The following is a 16,030-nucleotide window of genomic DNA, read 5'->3' on the forward strand; positions in this document are numbered from 1 at the left end:
ACTGCCAGCTGTGCCCACAGGCTGCCCAGAACCCCATTCACCCACTGGGTCAGACGACTGCAGTTCTCTCCTGTTTTACAGCACCTGCCTATGACCTTTCCAGGGATCCTGGTCCTACCTCCCACTACTTTCTCAGGCTAGATGGAATCTCAGAGATTCTATCATCAAGGCCAACTGAGAGTGACAGTCTTACCCACTTCCCTTCCCCAGTAGAGGAGAGACCCCACTTCACATATCTTGCTCTTCATCTTCATCCCACTGATGTTGTCTGGTGCCACTGCAAGGGCCAAGCACCAAGGACTTACGAGACCACAGGAAAAGGGGCAGTGGGAAGATTTCAGAGGTGAGAGAATAACTGCTTTTTTTTTTGTATAAAAGGTGAAGAAAAAAGTTTTTTTTTTTTTTTTTTTTTACAACTATTGTTGTAAATAGCCAAAGCTGCACTTGAATATTGTACTAAACTCCCATTTTCTACTATAGCCTAGGAGTTGTGATTGTTTCATTTTTTGTGTTTAAAAAGAGACAGACACTCTCATTCCTCATTCAGTAAGTCTTGCAAGGCCATCAGTTTATTGTATGTGGAAGAAAGAAGCATCAGTTATTCTTCTCTGAAGGACATGTCCACATCCATCTTTCACAGAGATGTTTATTTCAGTATCATTAAACTGGACAAGGAGCTGAGAAAGCCCCCTCAGAACTTGGGGAATTTGGAAGCGGAAGGTATTTTCACAGGCATAGCAACAACCACTGAAATGTGGGCATCCTTAAAAGTTAACTCTTGCCAGGATCACTTCCTACCCCAGGACAATGGCTGATTTCTACATTATGGAGGGAGAACTTTCTGCTTCTGTTTTTGAGATATCTTTTGACCACCAATTGGGAAACTGTTGGTCAAACTCTGCAATTCTGTAAGCCCTAAGTGGAGAAACTTGTGAAAAAGAGAAAACATACACCATGGAAAAGAAAAAGGCAGAGGAAGGTTATTAGGAAACAAACTGAGGGCAGGCAAGATTTTCCATCACCCCACTTTGCCAAGGTCAGTACTTCACATAAATTGGAATACTCCTCTGACCTCAGGATTCCTTTCCCTGCTTATTTCTTTTCCAGGGAAAGATTTGTGATGTCATTCTACCAGCACTCCTGCTGCCTGTGTACAAGGATTCCCAGCATCCCTGCAGTGCCCTGCAAACTTTTAATGCAGAAATGTCCTAGATGGTCCCCAGTCCCATATCAGGCACACCAATGGCCACTATTCTCTGCCTGGGGCTTGGTTATGTCATGGAGATGTCAAGCTTTCCTGTAGGAAGGGCTCCAAGATGCAGCCTGATAGGCAGGGAGAAGGTATACCACCAGGACCAACAATCCATGGACAGCACAGACACAGCTCTACCAATTAAACATGAGACTGCTTCCAACCTGGATGGGAACACACATTGCCCTGCCCTCACCAGAGTGCCCTCCTGAGGCTTCTCCTAGGATTGGAAACTAAAGGGTTAATGTCAGGCACAGTGAGGGAGCCCCTGGGATCCTACACAGCCTTCAGACTATACTGTCACGTATTTTCAATACCCTCCCCTGAATATATAGCCTTTAAAGGCAAGAAACAGATGAATTGTGGGGCAATTCTGAGTTACCTTTTCCTTTCTGATGGTTCTGTCACTCAGACACAGTAGGGCTCACCTCTGCCAGGCCCTAAAGGATTCGCGCAAGTGACTGTTGAATGCAAGCTGGAGTGCAGGAAGACATAGGATGAGGAAGATAGAGCTCACCCTACGTCTGATGGCTGAACTATACATAACGACCATAACGGAGTTGACTATTGATGAATGTGGATGGTGCAGAACTAATGTGCAAGGAAAGACTGATAAATTCACAGAAATGTGCAGAGTAGTTGTTTTGCAGTGAGTGTGCAAGCACTGTTAAATGGCACACATGGCTGTGTAGGAGGGGAAGCTGGAAGAGTGAGGGGCATGGGGGGCAGTTGATAACCTGGCCCCAGTGTGTGTGCAGTCTTGCACAGTGTGTGTGCAATAACTTTATAGACTAGCACACAGTAGTGTGTGAGAATAGAAAATTTGATGGTGAGCATGGGAGGAGCGATTGTTAATGCTACAGGAGTGTGCTGGAGTGAAAGTGGGATGCACACGCAAAGACTGGTTGGTGAACTGCACATGGAGAGTATGCAGTGACTCCAGATGGCAAACAGATGTGCAAAGTGACCTGGAAATGACAGTCACCAGCTTTTTAATTACACAGTGAGTGTGCAAGGAGATATTGTTGAGTCTGAGTGGGCATGTAAGAACGGGGCACTGGATGAAGCAGAGTGACCAGTGAATATGTGACGAGTGATTGCAATGGTCCACTTTATGTGCCAGTGTGGTTAGGTCATGGTGCTGTTATTTGGCTAAATGCGTGTCTGGATGTTGCTGTGAAGGCATTTTTAAAATGTGATTAACATTCAACTCAAGAGATTTTAAGCAGATGATCCTCCAAAATGTGGGCAGACCTCATTAAATCAGCTTAAGATCTTAACAGCAAAGGACCTAGGTTTCCCAAAAAGGCAATTCTGCCTCTAGATTGGATCACAGAAGCCCTGCCTGAATTTCCAGCCTCTAGACTCAAGACTGCAATGTCAGCTCTTCCCTGGGTCTGCAGCCTATCATGCAAATTTCACACTCACCAGCCCTTAACACCTCTTTTTCTACATATATTCTATTGGTTCCATTTCTCTGGAGAATCCTGAAACTGTGACTACTGCATATAATATAGGTGTGCAACAAGTGGAAACTGGATGGTACAGACAAGTGTGAAAAGAGTGCAATGATAAATTCTGGACAGGGCAGAATGAGTGCACAAAGAATGGTTGTTGAATCAGTTTGCAAAGTTACTTTAGATGGCCAATAGTGGGTGTGCAATGAATTGAAGTGGGATGATGTATAAGGTGTCGAAGAGACCCAGGCTCCAGCTGGCCTTTGAGTCCTACCTGGCCCGCAGGGAGACCTCAGACAAGGCATTCTCCCTCACTGGGCGTGCAGCTGCAAGGGTGGGCTCAGTCTCTGCAGGGGAAACGTATTGCTGTAGCAAGCAGGAGGGAGACAGACTTTGCCTTGCCCTATTGCCAGGGCCCAAAGAGCACCTGATGTACCTATGACATCTGGGAGACCTGCATGAAGGACAGCACATGAGGCCTGGAGCTCTGACTAACAGGCATCTCAGGATCCTGCTGGGGAGAAGAGGGTCATAGGCCAGAAGAGGGAAGGAACGCTCTATTTAAAGTGATTCCAATGTGGGATGGAGACATAGGCCTTGGATCTTGGGTCTGCCTTGGGCCTCAGTCTCTACCCTACACTGAGGGCCTTCTAGTGGGAGATGTGTGGACTCATGCAGGGCTGTGGTGCTACTGCAGAGGGCCCTGCACTGCTGAGGATGGGAGGTTGTCAGCATGGGTGCTGGCCTTTGCTGAGGGAAGGCTGGCGGGGGGAAGAAGGGGGAAAAAAACCTGGCCCTATGCCACCCCCACTCCTGAGTCCCCAGCACATTCCTAACCTCCTTGCCCTGGGTCCAAATGACCAACACTTCCCCATGCACCCACAAGATCCAGTTCCCAGTCCTGGCTGAGCCTCACAAGGACAAGGGGCCTGGACCTTCTGGATAGGCGTCAGGGCCCCAGGGATGCCAAAAGAGAGCCAGGACATACCAGACCCCTAAGAGCAGGATCTGTGCCTGGGACACTGAAGTGACAGTTCAACGGGGAGGTGACAGGTCCCAGGCCACACAGGAGGGCAGAGCTTTATTTCCAGAAGGGATCCTGGAGCAGGATGACTGCTCTCCACACTGGTGCCTCCAGCATCCCCCAAAGACGTGCTTCACCCAGTCCTCAGAGCACGCACTAAAGGGATGTGGTGGCAGCTACAGCCTCTTGCAGCTGCCGCAGTAGTACCTCTGGCCGTGGTGAGAATGTGCTAGTATCCACCCTCTGGAAGTCAGGGTGGACCACCACGGACTCCAGCACCTCAGCTATGCGGCCAATGTCAAATGCGGACTGCTGGGGGCCCAACCCACTGTCCTCGCCACCCTCTACCTGGCCAGGGCTCATCCCCTTCGCAAGGAGGACAAGCCTCCTTTCAGCAATGATCTTCAGGAAGTGATAAAATTCTTCGAAATTAATCCCAGAGCAGGACTTCATGATGACCTGGGTCAGAAAGAAACAGCCAGTGAGCTGCTGCTCACTCATAGCTCTGGGCAAGCTCTGTTGACCCTATACTGAGTCTAAGCTACAAAGGACCCTGACACAAGTCCAGTCCTTGAGGATGTAGAGACACACCTGGGGGTCAGCCAGTGATCAAAGGGGTCTGAGTCCTGCAGCCTGGAAGCCCCAGACCCTCGCTCGCATAGGTAGGCCTACTTGCCACTGGGCCCCTAAGACTGCAGCTCCGACCTCAGAGACCACACCTCCCTTTAGATTGCAGGCTGTCCCGGGGTTTTTCCCACACCTTTCCCCGACTGAGGCCTTGGCCTAGTGAGCATATTCTTGCCCCGACTGTGGCCCTGGCCCAGGTAGGCCCCTACCCACCTCCTACTCCTACATAGCTGTGGCAAGCCTCACTTACCCTGTGCCCCCCTACTGCTCAGACCAGTTGTCCCACCTGGCAGTGGTGATGCCAGTCAGGCATGGTGTCCCTCCACTCAATGACCTCTTGCTGCACAGCACTGAGCTCCTGCTGCAGGAAGTGCCACATATTGGCCAGGTTACAGCCGTTGACCCAGTTGTGGTTGATGGAGATGGTGTCCTCCTGGGAGGGGCAGGGCACAGGCTGTCCTCATGATCCCACAGGGGGCACTGCCCCCTCCCCCTGTCCTGAGATCCGCTCAGACTTCCTCAGCTGGGAAGAGCCACTCCTATCTCCCAGTGGGAGCCAGCAGAGAAGAGGGAGCTGGGGCTGGGATCATCCTAATCCACAATTATTAACCCATAGTGGGGCTCCCCAAAGGCTGGGACAACCCCATGTGTGTGGATCCCTTGCCCACTGTCACCCAAGAAAGTAACATGTAAGGGAGGCAAAGAGGCTGGGGGCCGTCAGCAGTGCTGCGTGCAGGAACCAACATGGCTACATGCAGCACCAGTCTTGCCCATGGCCTGCCCGCTCCCATACCCAGGCTCTCCCTGCCCACTCTGCAGGATTGCATTCAGGAAGGTGCTGAAGGCAAGGAGAGCTGCTGGGCAGGCCAAAGTGCCCAGCTGAGTGGGTTAAGACTCAGCCCAGTGTAGTACCGTGGTCTGTTTCCCTGACCTGCCCGGGCCATAGGTCGTGGGGTGTGGAGTGCCATCCTACCAGGTTGTGGACTTGGTGGTGCCACCCACTGGGCACAAACACCATCTCGCCTGCCTCCTGTGTGACCTCCAGTGGTGGGCCACAGCGATCTCGCATGGGGTGTATGCGGCTATCCAGGAGGGTGGGGGAGGTCACGTCGTAGGGCAGGCCACCATGGCAATCCCGCAGGGCTTCTTCTTGCCCTGGTGGGAAGAAGAACCACTTTTTCCTCCCGCAGATGTTGACGGACCAGCTGAAGGAGCGGAAAACGTCAGCATGGAACGGCGACCTGTGCAAGAGCTCCTGTTGGTGCCATGTGGCTCGGGTGTGGGCTATGCTTCTTCAGAATAGACTGGCCAGGCTCAGAGGCCTCAGTGGTCCCCAGTTCTCACACCTGGCCTGTGAGCCAGGTGGGAGGGCCAAACCTCCCCAACCCCAGAACATCACAAAGGAGGTGTAGGAGCTCTTTCCATTTGGCTAACAGGGATCTCTGAGAGGCTTTTGGCAAGAGCCAACAGACCAACAGGAAGGTTCAGGAGAGTGACCGGGACAGGGGTGTAGGACGGCGGATGGGAGCAGACAGGCGAGGCAGTTACCAAGTGCCGGTGGGCCCCATGTAAACGAAGCGGTAGTCATCCACGTCTAGGGCGTCCCAGTACTCGTTGAGCCAGTCAGATGAGAAGTATATGGGCAGGGTGAACACGCCTTCTGCCAAGAAGTCCCTTTAGAAAGTGGCATGAAGCTGCAGCATAAGTGGCTACAAGCCAACCTCCCAGCACCCACATCCTGAATACATGAAATATCATGAGAGTTTTGAAATTATGTGAATGACCCCGACCTGCCTTCTGGTCAGCACCAGGAGTGGGGCCACCTCAGACCATCCAGCCATAGCCCAGCCACCAGGTGACTACAGCCCCAAGTGACCCTAGCTGATCCCTGCCCAAATGACTGAACCAGAGATGTAAGCAGATAAAATGGCTTTGGGGGTGCTATGACAGAACCTAGATAACTTTTACAGGCAGTGACCTAGATGTTTAGGGCCCCTTCCACACCCATTCCAGGATCTCAGCCTCTGGCTGAGCTGGCGTTATAAATGCGTCATTTGCATCATGATGGCTTCCCGAGTTTGGGAGCTTCCACTTTTTTACCCACACCAGTGACCCTGACCATCAAGCAGATTCAAAGCCATAAGCCCAGCCATGAGGACAGCCCGGGTACACCAAGCTCCTTTCTGCCTTGTTTCTCAATCCCTCACTCTCCTGGTTCACCCCCACAGCCCAACCGATGGGATCCCAAATAGAGGAACATTCCAAACCAGCCCAAGGGAGAGTGCGCATCTATCTACACGGTCATACAACACTGTCGGTCAGAGGCCATGCTAGGGTACAGCCTTAGGGGTGCCAAACGGCTGGTAGTTTCCCCAACACCACGCAGATTCCTCCGCTGCCATGCCTCTGTACACTAACAGACACCTGCTTACCCTTCAAAACCCTGCTCAGGTATTATCTCCCCTGTGGCTACCCCTGCCTACCTGATGCAGGTCTTCCTCTGCTCTTTTTATTTTTGGGTTGCCCAGGAAAACGCAAGACACTCTGTCAAAACTGAATTTCAAATAAACAGTGAACAAGCTTCTAGGATAAGTATGTAAAAACCACTCATTGCTTATCTGAAGCACAAATTCACAGGACATGAGCGTCTGAGTCTATGAGTCCATCTGGGCTGCTGGAATATGAATCCCTGAGGCCAAGGCCAGAGTTTGGTTGCATCTTAGCATCTATCTGCCAGGTAAGAAACTGTGTGGCAGCTAGTACCAAGGCAAGCTGTGAGCAGGATGCTGCTGATGCCTTTCATGTACTCTTGGATTGCTCTTGGGAATCACAAGGGCCTGAATTCATTTCTTTTTTTTTTTTTTGGAGTCTTAATTCCTGCGTCAGTGAAACAAGAACTCGATTGTTCACTCATTTATTAAATGAGCACCTACTCTGTGCCAAGGACCTGTGCCAGAGAGTGGGGATCTGGGTAGGACCCCTTCTCTGCTTGTGAAAAGCATAACCCTAGCAGGAGAAATGGCTACAAAACCCGAGGACCACCTCAGAGAATGGGAACGCCACAGAAGGGGTGGGATTGCCCACATGAGCGAGATGTTTCTCAGGACAACATCCTTCGAGCTCTCCAGGTGGAAGAAGTATGCAGTGGGTGGGGACAGACCTTGGAAGGCCACATTAAACAGTTGCCATTGCTTGTCAGTGATGGAGATTTTTAAACGGGAAGGACACAGTCCTGCTGGAAAGCTCATTTGGACTTTAGTGGGCCTAGCAGTGGAGTCCAGTACCTGAGGCAGGGCAGTCTGGAGGTTGGCAGCAACCAAGGTGAATGATAAGAGGCCTGACTTAGGGAAGTAGGTTTGGACACGGGAGGCTGGTCCCAGGGCGCCTGAGAAGACAGGCAAAGGCTGGGTGCTGCCAGTTAGATGGCGGTGAAGCTGACAAGGAAGGTTCTGGGCAAAACTGACAACGAAGAGGTGGGTAACCACAGCCATATGCACCTCTGCCAGGCCCACATTCTTCACAGCAGCCAAGCCTGTGATGGCATAGTGAGATGGCCATGACTGGAGAGAATGACACTTTCAACCACTGAAGAGATCACGTTAAATTCCTAAATGGGTTAAAGCCCAGTTCCTCTGCGTGCAGCCAGGGCTCACTCAGAACTGAGAAGCAGTGCTGTGGCCAGTATTCCAGGCCCCTTTACCTGCACAGATGCCAGTCTTTGAGATATAAACAGCCCCGTGAAGAGGAGTAGTTTGCCTGAATGTACTCTTTCCAGTAGCTGATGTAGTCTCTGAGGGGCATGTGTTCTTTGGGGTTGGAGTTGTATTCCTGGACCCCACAGTTTGCAACAGGTACAACCACGTCTCCTGAAAGCAAAGGGTCAAGGCACAAGACTTTTCTGAGAGTCCTCCAGCCTGTCCATCCTCCCTGACCCTGTCCGCCCTCCAATTCACTGCTACACTGTCTCCAGTGAATTCTCATGCCCTGCCTCCCTCAAGCCCTCTCTGGCTCTCCGCATCTCCGCCCTCACAGTCTGACTCAGGTCAGAGTCAAGGCCTGTGCTTGCACTCCAGGGTGTTCCTGCCCAGTCCTTACCATAGTTCTGAAGCAGATAATCGAAGTTGGGCTTTCCGCTGGGTGTCACCCAGAGCCTCCTGCTGCCCCAGTCCTCGGTGAAGGCGCTGGAAAAAACACAGGGCAAGTTGGGGAGCAGGTAGCCCTTGAAAAAGTCGGCGTAGGAAAAGGAGTCCGGCTTCTCGATGAAGTCCACGCGGTCCAATTTCGGACAAACCCTGCTGGGGAGACGCCCCTCGAGGCCTCTGAAGTGGCTCTCGGCGAATACGCGCGTCTCCCTGTCCATCCCCGGCCAGGTTCTGCGTCCGTGGGGTGCAGGGAAATCTGGGCTGGGAGTCTGCCACGGGGGGACGGGGAGTCTGGAGGGCTGCTGGGAACGGGGCGGGGCTCGGGGAATGTCGAAGGAGCAGCGGAGACAGAGGGGCTGGTGCGGAGGATGGAAACAGTGGTGAAGCCTCCGCGCCGCGGACCCGCGAAGGGCGGAAGCCCGGAATCCCACTCGCGCATTCCCACGTCTCTGCTCTTTAAACTGGGAGAAGAAAAAGGAAGTGTTTGCTAAAACTGCTTCCGGAGTAAACGCTCTGGGCGTCCGTGGCTCACAGCCCACAGCCAGAGAGAAACTGGCGAGGTACAGACAGCAAAGCCCGCGGTAGTCCCAGAGCAGTCAAGCGGAACCAAGAGTCTGCACTCGGAGTTCCTGCCGGAGTCTGAAACACGGCGAACCAGGCCCTGCGCGCATGCTCGCTTCATGCTGCGGCCCGCACCCGGTACTGGAACGGCCTGCAGCGGCTTCGACCCAGCTTCGGGTACCCCAGGGCTTCAGAGGTTGTCGAACGGTGCCGGCCCTGAGTCTCGCTGTTTTCTCGTCTTCCCAGCGACTCAGGTAAGCGGTGTCTCCAGTCTGCAGCTGGGTTTGTGCCCTTCCGGCATAATGCCCCCTGACGCTATCAGGGAGGCAAGGACTCTTCTTTCCTTCCTCAACCTTCAAGGACTGCGGAAGGTTGATGGGATGTGGGCAGGGCTAACAAAGAGGTACAAGGGCCAGAGGTAGGATCTGAGGGATGCTGGGGGTCTTTAAGGGATGCTGGGGACCTGGAGGGGATGGAGAGGCCTAGGGAGATGATGGGGACTTGGAAGGAATGCTGTAATTTGCCGGTGAGGGTGGGACCTGGTGGGGATGCTAGGGGTTAGGGGAGTGCTGAGGGCCTAGGGCGATGCTGGGAACGTGGAGGGGATGTATAGACCAAGATAGGATGATGGGACCTGGAGGGGGTGGTGGGAACCTGGAGGAGATGCTGGGGGAATAGCGAGGGTCTGAAGTGAAGGTGTGGGGGTTCAAGTATGGAGATACGAGGCTGTGCACACCAGCAGACCTGAAATGAGGGACAAAAAAGGTGGACTTGAGTGGGGATGACACGTCAGAGTCTCAGCATGTTGGAGAAATACATGTCCCTCCAACTCAAATCTACCTGTATCAGTATGGAGAGAAGAAAACAGTTTCATTACTGTGTGAGCAGATTACATGCATTTAAGGCATCTGCAAGAGAGTAGAGTTGGGCAGAACTTCACATATTTCACACACAAAAAGCAGAGAAACAATTGTGAAGACCTCTGTCATCGCCTTGAGGGAAAAATAGATGCACCTGTGTAGTCTATGCCTGACAAGAGACTCCTGCCTGGGTTCTGGAGGTCCCTGTTTATTTACAGCTCTGAGTCAGCAGGTGGTGACTGTGCCCTGTAAAATCTGAACACTGAGTTTGTTTCATTCCTGACCAAAAGAAACACTCAAAGGGTAGAGAAGGGGCAGCTTCTTCCCCTTTATTGAACAGTGAAGATGTAACCTTGTTTATCCTTATAGGTGGCATAAGGGAGACTCTGGGGATATTGGGGCTCTGAGCTTTGGAGAGGGGTTTGGGGGTGGAGACTCTTTCCAAGGGGTTTAAAGCTTATGCAGAAGAACAGCAAGGACCAGAAGTGGGGTAAGGCAGAGGGGAGGACTAGGAAGAAAGTGAGTTAGGGAGAGTCTGAAGTCCAGGTAGAGGAGGGGTCTAAAGTGGAAGCTGAGAACATGGGTAAGAGGGACAGGTGGTGGAGAGTTTGTGGCGAGCAGAGTAGTGTGAGGGGTTGTGTGATTGTGCACTGTGCACTTTTCCCAGTGTGTCTTATTGTTCCTCACATGGTCAAGCAGTGGAATTCTTCATTGGGCCAGTGCGGGGCAGAAAGTTAGAATGCCTTGGGAAGTTAAAATGGTGGAAAAGAGTCACCCTTAATTCCATCCAGAGATGAGCATTTTTTCATTTCTTGATATAGAGTTATCCTTCCAGTCATGTACTCATTCATTCGTTTTTTTTTTTTCTCTATGTCCCTCTCTGTACACACACACACACACACATACACATAGTCTGTCTTTCTATTTTATATGTAAGTGGATTTACATATGTAAGCTTTTGCTGCTTTTAACTTTTTAGAAAAGATTAACAGTTGTCAGTTTTTTTGGCCACATATTGACTGGATGTTCCTTAGTTATTTGATTTTAGTTGTGGTAAATGCAGAGCATGGAAGGCAAATAGGAAAAGTATGGGCAGCAGAATGTTCATAATTGTCTAAAGATTTGGGAAATATGGTTTAAAGTTTGCCTCATAAGGGAAATATGGAATTCAGATACACATTGCCTGGGAAGAATTCCAGAATTCCAGCTTCTGAAGCTCTGTGGTTGCGACTAAGTTTTATAAGTAAGGGGACGCTTTAGGCCAGCAGGTCCCCATGCTTCCTAGGATTGTTGGGGCAACTGAACGAGTAGCTCATTGTAGGAGAGAATGTCTCCTTTCTCGAGCATTTGCCCTGGGCCAGGCATTTTGTCCTGTATTTTCTCTAGTTTGTATGATGGCTCTCTAGTGTTGACCCTATTACCACCATTGTATGCATGAGTTTCTGACATAGCTATTGAGAACAGGACTGGGACTGGAACACAGGTCTGTGTTCCTCCAAGGCCCCTAGACAACAGCCCTGGTATCACCTGGGCACTGGTGGGGAATGCACATTCCTGAGCTCCACCCAGACCTGAATCAGATCTGGGAGCATGGCATGCCTTATCACATCCCCACAGTGACACACCCCACAGAAGGCCAGAGGAAAAATAGCAGGAGGGGAGTTTAAAAGTTAGCGTTTTAGGAAATGCAGTGGGAATAACATAAAATCCTAGTTCTCGGCTCTGAGAAGTTAAGAAGATGGTGCATGCCATGTGAATAGGCTGTGTTATTGCCATGAAACACCCCAAACCTCCCAGGTTGAAAGTGGGAGCCTCTGAGGAGCGGGAGGTGAAGGTAATGGAAAAGACTGACTGCTGCTGCCTGGAGACACTGCTCCCACTGTTCTGACTCTAATCCTTCTTATGGTCAGGAGTTATTGGAAGGTGTGTAAAATGCTGCTTGGTCTGTTACATTGGAAATTAACTAAAAATAGGGTGTTTACTTGATACTGAGTCTACTCCAGGACACAGGTCTGATGGAAGTGCTAAAAGAGATCCATTATACTAACTGCAGGGTGTTGTAAGTTCAGTCCCTGTGACCACTCATTTCTTCCCCGAGAGCATCGCTGTGTGGGTTACTCTCAGACACTCTTGAGGTGCCTTGCCTTGACCTCCCCTCCCTAATTCAACTCTATCCATAGGTCAGCAGGTGTGTTGTGTTTTCACTGGAGATGTGGGTTCCAGGTTATAGCAGGCGAGGACCAAGTAAGGCCTCCAGGAACTTAGCATAGAATGGGAACCGAATTTAGCATACAGAAAGAAGGCGACTGTCCCCAGTGGACACAGCTGGTGTTTTCCCCTCATATGATTTGCAGTTCACTCAGCCCATATTCACCGGGTTCCTGTTTTGCACCAGTATTGTCCCCAGGGCGCTCTCCTTGTGGTGTTTGCCTTCTCCAGTGTTTGGACCCAGTTGGTCAACATGTACACACATTCACAGGCTCTTTGGAGTTAACGTGAGTGCTGTGGTTGGTGAAGAGGCAAGGATGCCACTGGAACAGAGACCTGGAGCGTGAGGTGGAGTTGGCCATTCAGAGTCCAAAGAGCAGCAGGTGGGGAGCCCTGAGGAACAGAGCAGAGAGAGAGAGGCTGTCTCTACTGGGCTAGGTGGTGTGGCTGTAGTTACTAAAGCCTACCTGACTTAGCTGGGGACTTGCTCAAGGTACACGGGGAAGGGTTTCAGTAGAAGAGTGATATTTTCTCATTTTGTTTTATGGTTGTCACATTGGCTGCTGGATAGAGAATGAGTGGTGGGGGCAGAATGAAACAAGGAGGTCAGTTGGGAAGTTGTCCAGGAGAGTAGTGACAACATTGCCTAGTGTTGTGGCTGTGGGGTGGGGAGTGCAGAGGGCAGGTGTGAGATACAGGACTTGCTGATGGATTGAGAGGGTAAGGCAGAGGGAATCTATGAGAACTCACTGGGCACTGCCTTCACTGAAATGCGGGAGCAGATGGAGGGGCTTGCTAAGTTGGAAATGTCTATTAGATGGTCAGGTGGAAATGCCCAGGCAGTACTCAAGTCTCAGGAGAGTCTGGGCTGGACAGGAAAGTTTGCCAGGCAACAGCTGGAAGGTATATTTAATGCCATGAATCTGTGTTGACTCACTTAAGAACAGAGTATTGATTAAGAGGACCAAGGTTGTGACCTGGTGATTCCAGCATTTAGCAGTCAGGTAGAAGAGGAAGAACCGGCAGAGCAGACTGCAAACAGGCTCCAGGGGGTGGGAGACCAGGGGAGCATGGTATCCAAGGATCCAAGACATGATGTCTCCCAGGAGGTGGGCGGATGTGTTAGAGCTTAGAACAGATGTGTGCATTAGATTTGGCCACCTGGAGGCCTGGGCTGAGAAGTGTCCGTGAGCAGTGGGGACAGGAGCCTGTCTGGAGGGGAACATTCCTGGCTGGTGGCCAAGCACAGGGCCGCATTTGGAGTCTCTTGGAGGAACAGTGAGTGGACTGTGGGGATTGTCTGGCTACTTATAGTCTGCAACAGCAGAATAGTTTAACAGAGACCATGTGCTCACAAAGCCTAAAATATTTATTACTTGGCCCTTCTGCTGCTGCTGCTGCTGCTAAATCACTTTGGTTGTGTCCGACTCTGTGCGACCCCGTAGACAGCAGCCCACCAGGCTTCCCCGTCCCTGGGGTGGGGGGGAAGCATGGCCTCTCCTAGTGGTGAAGGGACAGGGAAGTTATTGCTGCTGGAGAGGGAGGGGGTTGGGATCAAGAGGACTAGAACCTGGTGTTTGAGGGAGTGGGGACACTGCTTCCCATAAACTGTGCGTGGAGAGAGGAAAGGCGGACACCCAGGGACAGGTGTGGTATCCGAGTCCTAGCAGAGGGAAAGGGAGGGTGTCTGTGGGGTCATGCTAATGCACACGGGAATGTTGTTCCTTTGGCTCTTCCACTTAATCGTCATTTATTTTGGTCTGATTGGAAGGCTGCCATGGAAATCGGTTGTAGGAAAAGTTGTGGCCACAGGTTTCTCCTTTTGCTTTTTCCTTGGTATTTGTCAAACCTAAGTACTTTTCTTGTATTTCTTCTGTATACTACAGGAAAGAGGAGTGTTTTTGCTCTTCTCTTGAATTTTCTTTCCTCTCTTCTCTCTTTTTGAGTTTTAGAATAGTTTAGAGCTGCTGTTGTCCTTGGGCCTTTTAGTGATTTTAATGGTTAACAGAGACCCAGAAGGTGAAATAACTTTTCCACAGTCATTAAGTTTGTGATGGAGCTGGCACTGGAACCACAGCATGGTTCCTTGGATGCTGCAATGCCAGACTCAGCAATTCTTTGGGGGATTTGTGCAGAATCTCAGTGTTCAAGGAGTACCTCCCAGAGTACATGCTCGGGAATGACAGCTCAGGTCAGGTGGTTTGTTAATGTGAACTCAGTTTTCATGCTGCGTCAGTCTCTTACGTGCGGGGAGGAGCAGTAAACAAGCTCCGGCCCCGCATCAGCTCTCTTGGGGCTGATGGCGGGCTCAGGGCGGCCAGGTGGCGGGAGGCTGTTTCCAGTCAGAAGGACCAGGTCCTGCCAGTTTCAGAGCTGGAGCCTGACCAGAGCTGTGAGCACACTGGTGACTGAGGCCAGAGGCACCTTGTCTTGGATGTGGAAACACTGAAAAACATGGTTAAATTGTTGGGGTTAGTCGTCCCCTAATTCTCAGAGTAAAAATCTTTTCTCTTGTTCACATCTGAATGACTGCGCAGTGGCCTCACGGCAAGACGGTGCTAGCGGGCTGTGCAGGTGGCTTGCCAGGGTCCTTACAACTCAGGAAGGACGGCAGATGTGTCCGTCATAACAGGCTGAAGGTCTGCACCTCCCTTGCGTCCCAGTCAAGCGATGCTCTGTAGTCTGTTTTATGTCTGTTTCAGAGTACTTGGGTGAGTGTTCTTTCTAGGGAGAAAGGTCTGATGAAGACCCTTTGGCTTTGCAGTTCCTTTGTCCAGTGGGAACTGCTGTTTAAGAGCAAAGGCCCCCTCCCAACTGCTCTGCCCCTTGCTTTCTGCTTCTCCACAATCCTAGCATGTGCCGGGAGGACCTGGGAGGGAGCTCACAGATAAAGCCCGCAAAGAAGATGACACCAGTCTTTGGTACAGAAGGTCAGGAGTTTCAAACAGCTGAGGGGATCTTCGTTAGCTTTCCAGTGACATCAGAGCATGGATTTCCTGGATCGTTTACAGAGCCCTGCCGAGCTGGGAGTATGAGGTTGTTTGTTCAGTGTGTTTTTAGTGTTGGTCTGGCATTGATCATCATGTTGGCTGAGAAGATGGATACTTGGGTTCATGTCTCCTTAAATATGTAGATCCTAAGGCTATTGCTTTCTCAGAATTGACACTCAGAGAAAACACTTGAAGATGCTAATACTCCTGAAAGTATTAGCCAAGCCATCAGCGGACTTTCAATTAAAAAAAAAATTATTTACTTATTTTTGGCTAAACTGAGTCTCCCTTGCCGTGTGTGGGCTTTCTCTAGTTGTGATGGGGGGTGGGGCTACCCTTCGTGGCAGGGCACAGGCTTCTCCCTGCAGTGGCCTCTCCTGCCACAGAGCACGAGCTCCAGGCACACAGTGGTTGTGGTGTCTGGGCTTAGTTGCTCGTGGCGTGTGGGGTCTTCCCAGACCAGGGATCGAACCTGTGTCCCCTGCATTGGCAGGCGGATTCTTGATTACTGGATCTCCAGGAAAGTCCTATCGGTGGACTTTGAGAGCTTTTGCCGTGATAGGGCTGTGCTCATTCATTTGTTGAATGAAGTGAATTGGAGATGATCTCTGTGGTCCCTCCAGCCCTGATACCTTTATATTTATTACTTCCAAGTGCCACGTCTTATTTTGTAGTGATGAGAAAATTCTCATCCTTAGTGTGGCAGCTTTCTTCTAGGCTTGTCCTAATGGCAGGTGTTAGTAATTAGCAGAGCTAGGAAACTGGACTGCTTTGTAGTTGTAACGGGGCTTGACTGGCACATACACGTATCTGGGAAGTTTGGGCCAGCCCTTGCTGTTGTGATTGAGAGAAGTTCTAGAATATATTTGGAAAGTGCTTCAGTTTGATTGACATAGTTAAATTTATTCC

The 16,030-nt window shown here is 50.9% G+C and overlaps 2 protein-coding genes across 8 annotated transcripts in view; one reads left to right on the forward strand and one right to left on the reverse strand.

Annotated features, from left to right (window-relative positions):
- Positions 1–535: 535 nt before the first annotated feature.
- On the reverse strand, positions 536–8,973 carry JMJD4 (jumonji domain containing 4). 4 transcript variants are annotated; one of them, XM_044948400.2, is made up of 6 exons: positions 8,456–8,973; positions 8,061–8,253; positions 5,909–6,034; positions 5,334–5,565; positions 4,647–4,793; positions 536–4,192 (listed from the first exon to the last, which is right to left on the reverse strand). In XM_044948400.2, exons 1-6 carry the CDS (start codon positions 8,718–8,720, stop codon positions 3,890–3,892), a joined length of 1,266 nt encoding a protein of 421 aa, XP_044804335.1. In that variant the 5' UTR covers positions 8,721–8,973; the 3' UTR covers positions 536–3,889. The 4 variants fall into 4 exon arrangements, with proteins under 4 accessions (XP_044804335.1, XP_044804334.1, XP_044804337.1 ...); XM_044948399.2 differs by having other exon boundaries at positions 5,334–5,601; positions 8,456–8,972; XM_044948402.2 differs by having other exon boundaries at positions 8,061–8,226; positions 8,456–8,970.
- Positions 8,974–9,048: 75 nt separating this feature from the next.
- The window catches only part of SNAP47 (synaptosome associated protein 47), a 66,184-nt gene continuing 59,202 nt past the window's right edge, over positions 9,049–16,030 (forward strand). For all 4 annotated transcript variants that reach the window (XM_025293938.3, XM_044948398.2, XR_006553580.2 and 1 more), the window contains exon 1: positions 9,049–9,317. In XM_025293938.3, coding sequence (XP_025149723.1) covers positions 9,183–9,317 — 135 coding nt within the window. In that variant the 5' untranslated portion in view covers positions 9,049–9,182. The remainder of the gene's footprint in view (positions 9,318–16,030) is intronic.

This window comes from Bubalus bubalis, chromosome 9, assembly GCF_019923935.1.
Source record: "Bubalus bubalis isolate 160015118507 breed Murrah chromosome 9, NDDB_SH_1, whole genome shotgun sequence".
NCBI lineage: Eukaryota > Metazoa > Chordata > Mammalia > Artiodactyla > Bovidae > Bubalus > Bubalus bubalis.